The sequence below is a fragment of the Salarias fasciatus genome, chromosome 10 (assembly GCF_902148845.1).
Source record: "Salarias fasciatus chromosome 10, fSalaFa1.1, whole genome shotgun sequence".
Lineage (NCBI taxonomy): Eukaryota > Metazoa > Chordata > Actinopteri > Blenniiformes > Blenniidae > Salarias > Salarias fasciatus.
In genome coordinates, this window is record NC_043754.1 from 11,924,493 (window position 1) to 11,936,173 (window position 11,681).

Here is an 11,681-nt window from a genome sequence, read left to right on the forward strand (position 1 = left end):
TGCATAAAAGTAGGCTACAGGCTTTTTATTTTTATCTGGTCAGAACGATGATGAAACTGCCGGTTGTATTATCCCCCCCTCCCCTTTCCCCGCCCTCTACTGCCTCCAGTTTGTAGGTTACTGAAAGATTTCACCAACCACAGAAAAGAAGATTAGTGAGGAATTAATGGTATTCCTTTGTCATTATAGGAATAAATTGATATTTGGTTTTAAATCAGAGGGTGGGGACAGCGGGGAGCTGCAGCAACATGTTGTGTCAGGAAACGTAAGCAAAGTGATGGCACAGTGACAAGCAGACTCAGCCAGGGGGGATGCCTGCGCGCTGGAGCTAAGCTCTGGATATTTCAGCTGATGTTCACCATGTTAGGGGAGATGAGCGCGCGGGATAATGCAGCAGTGTCTGGGTGTGTGCGTGGCAGGACAGGATGAGCGCTGCCGCCGGAGCATGGACGCGCTGGTAGAGGACGGGGACTGCTGTGGCGTTCCCAGTGCAAGACGCTGCTGACCCAAGAGGGAGGGACGCCCGGGTTCCTCTGGCCTCTCCAGCCCCGGCCTAACCATGAGAGTGGCCCTCCTGGCCTTAAGACTGATGTGCTTGGCCTGGTTCTGGCCTGTCACCCAGCTCAACAGCAGCCACTTCCCCAACAAGAGGAGGCACAAGGAGCTATACGTCGGAGAGAACACCAAGCAGAAGCATGGAGGGTGAGCCTTCTGTCACTGTCAAACTGTTTGCTTTTTCATATCTTGACTTTGTTGGTGTTTAGTGTGTTTATTTATGTGGCTTGAACAGTTTTCAAGGTTTTCACCTTGAGGCCCTGGAAAGGATCATGTAATGCTCTGATGCGCATATTGCTAAAGAACTGGGTGTTAGTTGTTTTTCAAAGCAGAATTGTTAGGAAACAGTTTAGTGCATCTCCAAGCTAACTTCAGAAGTGACATCCACCCTAACCCTAACTTCAGTCACAGCAGAAGACCTCATTTCATTCTCGCCTTTTGCTTTTAATCAGGGAGCAAAAGTCCAATTACCCATCACTAACTCCGAGGAGCAGATGTCACCACTGTTTCAAGTGGATCCGTGTTAGAGAGAGAAAGACTTTCCACAAGCTGCTGTCTCCTCTCTGTTTTCCAGGCGAGTGGATCTTAAGATGAAAAAGCTGGACAGCACCAAATCTCTACTAATTAAATCTGAGCAGCTGCTTCGCATTGAAGATCATGACTTCGCAATGCGGCCAGGCTTTGGCGGTGAGTCACACACACACCTCATCGGTCCGTCGTTTCACCTTGCTTTCATCCCTTTCACTTTTTTTTTTTTTCAGATTATCCGTCATGACCATGTGCTTTCCTGGTAACTCGGTGTGGTTAATGTGGGTTACTGTGTTGTCTTTGGTATTAGGCTTCCCAAAAAAAAAAAAAAAAAAAAAAGCCTTGGTGACCTAGATCGTCTGCTGTGTGAGACAATGACTGCAGACAGCAGTGCAGGGGAAATAATCTCAACTGTGTTCCTAATTCTGTGTCTGTGTTTAGTGTTTCTAAGCACAAGTTTGGATTTACTTTACACTATTTGTTTGTGGGAAGTTGTTTAAGTAATTGAGGAAAGAAAAATACAATAACTTCTGGATTTCCAAACAATACTGACTTTTTTGTTTCTTATAATTGACATAATTTATAATCATGTGTTATATACCATTGATAAAGTCTATGTCCTCTTTAGATTAAATCTAAACTTTTCTTTTCTAAGTCAGCGCTGTGGTCAAATGTTGTAGCTTTATTTTTTCATTTTGGCCTCAGAAAATATAATGACCTTGAGAAAAGGGAAGTGAGCTGCTTGATGAGGCGCAATTTGCAATCATGCAAGTTACTTTAAGTGGCACCGTTCAGTGACAGCAAAGGCAATTCCTGTTCATGATCCATACCCAGAAACCTTCCCAGACTTATATCGTTAGTGTTAAGACTGTGTTGCATAACAACAAAATTATTATTTTTTTTTTTTTTTTTTGCTGTTCCACAATATCAGTTCTTGTGTGTCTTTTTGCAAACAATTCATCTCACAAAAGCAGCAAAACTATTATTTTTAAGAGACGGTGTCTTTGAGAGGTGCACACTTCCCTGCTGTGCAGTTATGAACTCTCTGTGCCAAAATTAAACTGTTGAATAACAACCGCCGCCACTGAGACATCAGTGATTTCTAGCATCAACATTTGATTTAGGTTTTGATAAAGTGGTAACTTTTTAAACGAATACCTAATAATTACGTCATTTGTTGTTCATTCTGCCTCTGGTCATTAATCACTGAAGATGTAGTTCTGAGAAAAACTTTTTCACAAACAGGTTGATGAAAAATGTGTATCTAATGGTGCACTTTGTAGCCTGTTCACAGTTTGCGCTGATGGGTCTTATACCTGATTACATTTTTATTAACTCAATATATGTCTCATCAGATTCTATTGTGCGAAAAATAACTCATAAAAATCACAGGAAATAGAACCTTGACGGCGCATCTGGAAGCCCCACTCCCCTGACCCCAGCAGCCTGACATAATCCCTCCCATTGATCGACTCCTGCAATCACGGACTGATGGTTTTGAGTGCTCACCTTCATTAGATAATGGCACAGATAGAATTGGATGTTTATAGTACACATCATACGTTAACCGTATTCTGCTAGTGGAGATGACATAAGAACCGTTCCATTTAACATACACTGCGCTGCATATTTACGTAACAGTCCAGCAATGTTTGACACTGCATTCAAACAATTCAAAATGTTGAGCAGACAATTGCATTTATTGCTCAAGCATGTCTTCAATCCAAGAGTCTCATTTTGTTTGCCTTGGGTTCCGTTCACACTTTTGATTCACGTAATGTGCTGCCAGCTAAAATGCCCACCGCTGGATTGTCGGAGGAAGTGATTGTCTGAGGCGGAACATGAGCCGAGATGAATGTGTTGGTGTTGTTGTTGGTAATCTACAGGATACTGGCCGATAACACCGCGGATCATCTTTGTCCTTGTAGGTTGATGCAGTCATCTGGTTGCGCCGACAAAACCGGCCCTGCAAGAAATCAGATGACGTCTCTTGAGTCAGTGAAAGGATTTGTTGGCTTGTTTTATCTATCAAGGAGTGGTTGTAAGACGAAGAACACAGTCTTCATTTTCATTTAGGAAGAAAAAAATAATATCCGAGCACAAGCCAATGCTTCTGCTGCAGACAGCTTGGAAGATTTTCTTTTGGAAATGGAAAGTGAGAAACAAAAGTCGATCATATTAAACAGTTTACAACATGACTGCCTCTACAGTGATTCGCAGCTTTAGTGACAAACGAGAGCAACCACAAATTCACATGTTAAGTGAGGACACTTTGCTTTGGGCTAAGATTTGACAAAAGTAAAATTCAGGTAACACTTTACTTGAAGCGCCCCTGTTTAACACATTATAAGTACATTATAGCACTGTATAACTATAGTTATAAACACTCGAAAATGATCACAATGCCAGGACCTAACCCTAACGTTAACCCTAACCCTATGCTGTACAGTAGGTTATAAAGCATTGTGATCATTTATGAGTGTTTATAACTACTTATAATGTGTTATAACGGGTGCTTCAAGTAAAGTGTTTCCAAAATTCACATCAGTGATGTTAATATCGTCACCCTCTGGTTTAAGAGTCTATTAACAAGCAGGGATGAAGGACATACAGGACTGAAAATGAATGGATTCCTAAAGCTGAATGAACATACTCATGATTTGTTACTTATGAAAATATTTATTGAAGATATCCACAATCACAATTTACAGATATATATTAGCCAGTGGGACTCTTATGGAATATATTTATCCATAAATATTGGTTAAAGGATTTAATATCCTTTTGTCACGGTCTATATATACTCCCGGATGCCACTGTTTGCCACATGTATTAGTTTTATGTGTTCAATGCTGGAAATATGTTGTCACTCTGTTGAAGATACAGACTCATTTTCTCCCTTTTTTCATCCCATCAAAAAGGTTAACCCTCGTTACCTTTCAATAAACACAATGAAGTCGACAAATTATGGTTATTTGCCAAAGAAAGGATTCTTGTGATTCAAATGGCAACTTGTCACAAACTTCCTGAATAATTCAAGCGACACAGTTCACCTCTAATCACAATAAGCATTAAGGTAATGTGAGGAGGTTTAAATAGATATGATGTCTTTCACCTTGGTGGGAAATGTTATATTAACATCATTTAGCCCCTTTTATTTGAAAACACCTTTCTTGACAGTTTTGATGAATTTTTCTTTTCTAGAATTTTAATTAAAATCAAACCTGTGATATTTTTGTACAATTCAGCTGGAAGTCTGATCAAGCTGCTGATGATTCAGATCAGACGCTGAGCTTTATGAGTGAGTGTGAGACTAACAGGTGAGGAAGAGAATTATCGCTTCGTCTGGGATTCAAACCTTTATCAGCCGGCTGTGTGTGACTTAAGGTGAAATTCAGCGTTACATAAGGCCAACTACAAACTGGCGAGTCACGCTTAAGAGCCAGATTGCTTTCAAGGGTCGTCGCTTCTGTGGAGCCCTTTGTCTCTGTCGCTCGGGAAACGTGGCTTGTATCGTAGCTTATAGCTCGGGGATTTACACAGACGTAAACTATGGCAGATGTGCAGACTGATAATCCATGAAAAATGCCATCCAACTGTTGCTCGGAGCTAATCCATCGACATCTGACCCGCTGCAGGTTCAGCCATCCCCGTCGGCATCGACGTCCAGGTGGAGAGCATTGACAGCATATCCGAAGTCAACATGGTGAGTCGAATATGTCTGCAAATCAAACGCAGGACGTGGTTGTATCTGCTGGACTTAAATATCATATGTTGTGTTTCTTCTCCAGGACTTCACCATGACTCTGTACCTGAGGCACTACTGGCAGGACGATCGCCTGGCCTTTCCCTCCAGCAGCAACAAGAGTCGAACCTTCGATTCTCGTCTCGTGAAGAAAATCTGGGTTCCAGACGTGTTCTTCGTCCACTCGAAGCGCTCTTTCATCCATGACACCACCATGGAGAACATTATGCTGAGGGTTTACCCCGATGGAAATATCCTCTACAGTGTCAGGTAATTTAGGCAGGGATGGTGAAGTTAACTGCATCAGTCACCACGATAGCAAGTTTAATCTAATGACTCGGTTTTTTTCCCATGAATCATCAAATTGAAGGATTCATTGTTTTTATGTTGGCCCGCTGGGTTTGAATTATTTTCTCTTCTTTCAGAGAAGCATAAGAGAGCTGATTACCTTCATTATCCTGTTCAGAAACTGTTTTAATGGTGCAAAGTTATGAAACTCAGCTACAGCAGCTAAACAAGTTGTTGGTCCTGTTTCAAAGATTAGTACAGAAAAGAGAAAGAGCAGTAAACTCTGCAAAGAAACACACTGCAAAAACATGTTTTATCTTTTGATGGTGTGTCTTTTTTCTCTTTAATAGGTTTTAATGTATTTTATTATGTTATAATGTACTTTGTGAATGTATGAGTAAAGTGAGGGTTTGATATTGGCAGGTTGACCCACTCTTATGAGGAACTCTCCTTTCCTTGTCAGTTGCAAATATTTAATTAATGAAAAGTTAGAAATATTTTAATTGAGATAATCATGTCTGAAGCCTCACAGCAGATTTGATCAGCTAAGCAACTCTTTTAATAATATAGATGGAAGTCAAAGCGTAAATATAAAAGTAATTTTACGAATATTTCAAATGTAACATACAATGTTGAAACGCTGTGTGTTAAAACGTAATGTTTCAAATCTACGACAGACTCAAACATGATAAACTAGATTTCACGGCGGCGATCAGTTTAGATGGGTGATTATTGTAAGCGTTAGTGAGCTGAGTGAGGAGGGAATATGAGGAGCCGCACAGAAAGCGTTCATCATCTCCATTACAGCCACAGATGTCAACAATATGTGCTCCTCTCCGGCGGTCGGTCAGCTGCAGGCTGCGGCCGCAAACCGGCTGACACAGAAACACCGAGCGCAATGTAGTTTAATCTGACCTTAACCTTTACCGAGGTCGAAAAATGATGCATGTGGTGTGCTTTTTAGTAAGCGGTTGCTGTTTTCGTGTGGGTATTTTTTTAACTGTAAGCTGTGTTTTAGGATCACGGTGACTGCACTTTGCTCAATGGACTTCAGTAGCTTCCCTCTGGATACACAGAACTGCTCTCTGGAGCTGGAGAGCTGTGAGTATCAAACTACAGGAGTGCCACTGCCTCTTTAAAAACGCCTCACGGGACAGTCAGAGCCGTGCAATTCCTGCCTTCGATGTGCTTTTGATGTGTTTTGCCAGTAAACATGTTACACAACTTTTTTTTTTTTCTACTGCTTTGTAATTTAAAGCTTTTAGTTTGCGAAATTATTCAAATCAAACACGACACAACATGACATCCAGCACAAACAGTCGGGGCAGAGACACACTCTGTACAGCTCTGAGAGCATTAGCATCCTCCATGAACACACAGCAACTTTTCCTTTGCTTAGAGTATCATAATCCTCAGTCAGGTCAATCTCTGTCCATTATACATGCCTGTCTATCTCATGCGGGATTTGCTTGGGATTATTTTTAGAGTCCGAATCGGAGCAGAGTTTTTGGATTCTTTTGTCTTTTGAGCGCGTTTCTATGTTTTACAAGGGCAAAAACATGGATGCTGATCTCAGAAGAGAGGCTGGAGTCCCAATTCTGCGAGCTCCCTCCTCTCCACTGAGAAAAAAATAAATCAAATGCATGAATCTTCTAAGAGAGGCAATGTATGTGAAGGTGTCCACCCCCTCCGCCCCCCCCACACCCCTCCTTCTCTCCTCTCTTAAAGATGCGTACAATGAGAACGACTTAATGCTCTACTGGAAGAACGGGAACGATTCATTAAGGACTGACGAGATCGTGCTCTCGCAGTTTTTTATTGAAGACTTCCAGCCTTCCTTTGGGCTTGCCTTCTACAGCAGTACTGGTATGTGAGGCTGGAGCCGTGGGCCCCTCTGAGCTGTATCCGCTTTGGAAACAGCCAGAGAGCTCCTGTGCTCTACTGTTTGCTCTTTTTTTTTTTCTAGAATGGAAAAGTTTAGGATGTTTATACAGACATGCAAGATTATTGAATTCCCTCATATTTATGTGCACCGAACAGCGATAAAGCTGGACTTTCTTCTTCCCTCTGATCGTTTTCAGTCGGTAACAAACTCTCTGCGTCGCTGTCGGTTTAAGCATCCTGAACTTTCACTTTAAAGGAACAGTGTAACAGTAGCTTTGAGAGAACTGTCCATGTATTTTATTGCTACTGATATACTCTGCTCTCTGTGAGAAGGGAGAAAATGAGCACAGCTTCCAAAACGCAAGGAAACAATGATCATTATCATATAAAAGAGCAGTGTTGATTGTATTCTTTGCTACATAACTTAAAGCTGCATAATATTGTGTTAGAATACAACAGAATAGACTTTATTAATCTCACAGCGGAGAAATATAACAGGAACTATAATATATACAAAAATTCTTAGTGCAGCAGAGTGAATGGTTTTAATTTGTTCAGTATACCATTATTCATCCTAAAATATTAAATCAATCGAAAACATCTGACAAACTGACACTGCAAGCCAGTGTTTTTTTTTTTCCAGTGTAAAATGTGTAGAACGGCTTCCCAGGGATTAAATGCTTCATTAATTTAAGTCTTTTAATGCCGAATGACCGATAAGCCCACATCTTTTAAAAACCACGCCAGTGTGCGGCGTCACGTTCCCAGAAGAAAACTGAAGAAGCAGCCAGAGGATTTTCATCTGAGAGTTAAATAATCTTGTGGGGACCTATCAGCTCCAAGAGGACGTTATATAACTTCAGCTCCAGATAAATCTGCTCCAGAAAATAATCACTGTCTCATCTGAGATCTAGGTTCTTTTTCTGTAGGTTCATCCTGTACTTTCTTAGATTCACAGATTACGCAATGCTATTTGAGTTGTTTTTTTGCCAGAGCGAAAGTCTGATCTTCTCCTGCCACTTGCTGCTGCTGCTCCTCTGTCGGCTCTGCCTCCACTTTCTGTCTGTTCATCTCTGTTTCAGGTTGGTACAACCGGCTCTACATAAACTTCATTTTACGAAGACATATCTTCTTCTTCATGCTTCAGACCTACTTTCCCACCATGCTGATGGTCATGCTGTCCTGGGTGTCGTTCTGGATAGACAGGAGGGCCGTGCCCGCCCGTGTCTCTCTGGGTATTGAAGCGATCCGTCGATAAGAGCAAAAAAAAAAAAACACGAGAGCAACCTGCACAACCTAGTGTCTATGCAAATTGCTGATGCATGTGTAGAACTATTAAAATTAAGGAAATATTATGCAGAAGTGTCTCAGCTTTCACAAGTAAACCAGAAATACTTCATTCATTCATCTCATTGTTGTATTGAGGCAGCCCAGATTATTTGGTAGCACACATTGATGATGGACCAACCTATAAGATGCAGTGGGATTAATCATTTCTGTATCCAGGTATCACCACGGTTCTGACGATGTCCACCATCATCACCGGTGTCTCAGCCTCTATGCCGCAGGTGTCTTACGTCAAAGCCGTGGACATTTACTTGTGGGCGAGCTTCCTGTTTGTCTTTCTGACGGTCATCGAGTATGCCGCCGTCAACTACTTCACCACCGTGGAGGAAATGAAAAAGCTCAAGAGGGCAAAGGTCATTCATATTCACATTCCGTGACCTGTAATGTCTTTTTTAAGCCCTGCGCGACCTTTCTGACCCACAGAAACCAACACGCGTTTGGCAAAGCCTGACAACATCTGCTCTGCTCTGCTCTGCAGCTCCCCAGCTCCTACAACGCAACAACTCAGGCGATGGTCTACGACGGCTGTTTCCATGACAATGAGATCGACCTGACGTCCTTCGCGGACGCCGCCAGCACTCCAAACACAGAGAGGAACACGCAGTCTCGAAACTCAACCGTCTCCGGACCCACGGAAGGCACCAGGCTACGCCGCCGGCACCCGCTGAAGCAGAACCTCAGCTTCATCATGAGCAACAGCTACATGATTGACTCGTACTCCAGAGTGTTGTTTCCCCTGGCTTACCTGCTCTTCAACATCATCTACTGGAGTTTATATGCATAGTGGGGAAAAAAGAGAAAGAGCTGCAGCAGAAGAAAGAGTATTCTTTTCTTGACTGGTTTTTTGTCAGTTGCAGAGGTACAAAGAAAAAATGTGCAAAACGAAAGAAATGACATTTCCCTGTTGGGGTGTGACCTCGTGTTTGCACTGGTGGATATCGCTCATGATGTCTGCACTTCTACGGTGACCAGGATACAATCTAACGACCATGTTCTGCAGGGATCGGCTGATGCTGTGAATGTTTCTGCGAGTTTGTGGCATGCCTGTTTTGTAAGACGAGGTGTTTTCACCAAACACACATTCACAGTTTCACAATGCTCTAAACCTTTTTCGTGAGACACAAAATACTTTCTTAAAACATCACAAACCAACCGACAAAATAAAGGTATGCTTAAGACATTATACTGGTGTCTTTATTTGTGTCGTCACACATCATATATGAAGTGATATTGAAATCCGGGTTGTAGACCAACGCTGGAAGAACATTATACATCCAAAGCCAACTAAAATCTCATCATCAAAGTTTTTGCTTCAACTTTAAAGGCAAATTGCAGCAAATGATCTTCAAACAAAGTTCGATACCAGTTGGAAAAAAAAATCTCATTGTACTGTTTAATTTTTTTAACAATTAGTAGACAGATGACGTCAACCTTCCAGACAATGAGTCACATGTGGCCCATAAACAAAATATCCCCGCAGAGGTTAAGCAACGTGCCTGCAGTGTGCTTTGTTGTGCGGAGGTCTGACTCATCAAAGAAGAAATTTAAATCTCAGCTTTATCCGCGTATTGTCAGCACGGCTGTCTGCTAACTGACCCAAACCACTGCGATACAATTACTTCAAACAAGTGCGTGAAGAGAAAACACCAGAGCAGGCTGGCAGAAACTGTAACCTGTCCATCCACTGAAATCTGGAACGAACCGGTAGTAAAGGGTTGATGCTCCACTTACGAACAAAAACAGAGAGAAAGCAAAAGCCGTAGTTTGAGGACAGGCAATTATGAAAACATCGAAACTAAATGTACAAAAATTTACAGAGGTGATGAGTGGATTGAAAGCAAGCGAGTAGATTGTGTAACACAGAGGAATTGTGGGAGGCCAGGGACCGAGACACTGGAGACACTTGCTGGATGAAAGCGGTAATGCACAGAAAACAACATGACTCAGAGCTGAGGCGCTTCACACGGTCTACTAATACCTATTTTTATCTGTCATGCTGTTCAGACACCTGCACTCCTGCTTTGTTGAAGTGGTTTGACCAAAATAACACATATTGTTTGATTTTGTTCGCCCTCCTGACATAACTAACACCTCGGTATCAAGAAAGGACAAAAACAGGAAGAGAGACTCAACGGCAAGAAAATTCACTCGCTGAAAGACAGAAAAACATTACATGGAACATCTCAACAATCAAAAAACCTGAGCAAATGGAAACAGTGGAAAGGAAGTACTGCTTTACCGCAGAAATCTTTGAACATAGTTTTCACGCTGTAGGGATTGCCCTAATTCATCACATCACCTCTAATGAAATCAGCATCCTGCTGGTTTAGTGTTTAATTCAAACAACTCAGTCTATAATTTATCCAATTTGTTAAACAATAGAGGATATTAAGAAAGAAAAGGACAGAGAACATAATGAAGTTGACGTCAGACACCGACACACCAAAATGTTGATGAGGCAGGAAGCATCAGTTCCAGAGAGTCTGAGAGGAGAGAGACATGATGAGAGACACAAATGAGGATAGTGGTATGAAATCATATGAGAAGCAATAAAAAGAGAGGAGCTCAGGGCAGGAAGTTGTAGTTAATGCAGTTAATGTTGATTACAGTTTTGCTTGTCACGCTGCAGATGTAACAGCTGGTTGTCTTCAGGTGAGAAGAGACCCAACAATGACTTTTTCACCATTATCCAGCATGAACATTCAGAATCAGCTTCATCTTTTAATTCATCTTTTTATCCTCGACTGTTTTACGCATCCTTTCCTGGGAGAAACCTTCAGGTGCACCTGACTGTCGTTTCAGCCCGTTTAACCACTTGCAATAAATGTGTCAATGCTCACACCCACTCTCAGGCAGCGCCGGCCTTTAAAACAGTGTTTACTTTGGTAAATACACCTCATCATGCCTCCATCAATGGAAGGAATAAATGTGAGCGGTAAATTCATGATGCAGAGCGCCCAGTGTGACGACCCCGCTGTAAAATGATGCATGACCTCTTTTTAAAATGGTATGTCTCAAACTCTTTGAGGCCAGTGGCTCAACTCTGGAAACACTGGTTTTTTTTTTGGTTTTTTTTTAATGTCTATAACAGAGAACAGTTTTAGACACACCCTGAGGCGCACCTTTACAGCCAAACAAAAGAAGAAACCAACAACTCTGTTCCTTTTTTCCAATAACCCACTGAGGAAATACTGCTGTGTTTTCAATATTTAAGCAAACTAGGAACCTTTTTCTGCTCTGGCTTCAGAGTGTTTCCTCCTCAGGTAGGAGGTAGTTGTTGAACAAGACGTGGTTGATCTTAGTGGAATGTGAGTGACGTCCACCTGTTCAGGTT

General features: G+C 41.8%; 1 protein-coding gene across 2 annotated transcripts; it reads left to right on the forward strand.

Annotated features, from left to right (window-relative positions):
- Nucleotides 1-512: 512 nt before the first annotated feature.
- gabrr3a (gamma-aminobutyric acid type A receptor subunit rho3a) lies at nt 513-9,212 on the forward strand. Of its 2 annotated transcripts, XM_030101740.1 has the most exons (9): nt 513-702; nt 1,130-1,242; nt 4,722-4,789; nt 4,875-5,098; nt 6,135-6,217; nt 6,845-6,982; nt 8,083-8,235; nt 8,507-8,700; nt 8,826-9,212. In XM_030101740.1, the coding sequence occupies exons 1-9, from the start codon at nt 560-562 to the stop codon at nt 9,129-9,131; spliced, it is 1,422 nt and encodes a 473-aa protein (XP_029957600.1). In that variant the 5' UTR covers nt 513-559; the 3' UTR covers nt 9,132-9,212. The 2 variants fall into 2 exon arrangements, with proteins under 2 accessions (XP_029957600.1, XP_029957601.1); XM_030101741.1 differs by lacking the exon at nt 8,083-8,235.
- Nucleotides 9,213-11,681: the final 2,469 nt, after the last annotated feature.

What these genes read in the sequence shown, in the direction of transcription:
- gabrr3a (XM_030101740.1), top strand. Translation starts at nt 560, where the DNA reads ATGAGAGTGGCCCTCCTGGCCTTAAGACTGATGTGCTTGGCCTGGTTC. An exon ending in ACCAAGCAGAAGCATGGAGG is followed by an intron (nt 703 to 1,129) that starts GTGAGCCTTCTG and finishes TCTGTTTTCCAG; the next exon opens with GCGAGTGGATCTTAAGATGA. An exon ending in AATGCGGCCAGGCTTTGGCG is followed by an intron (nt 1,243 to 4,721) that starts GTGAGTCACACA and finishes GACCCGCTGCAG; the next exon opens with GTTCAGCCATCCCCGTCGGC.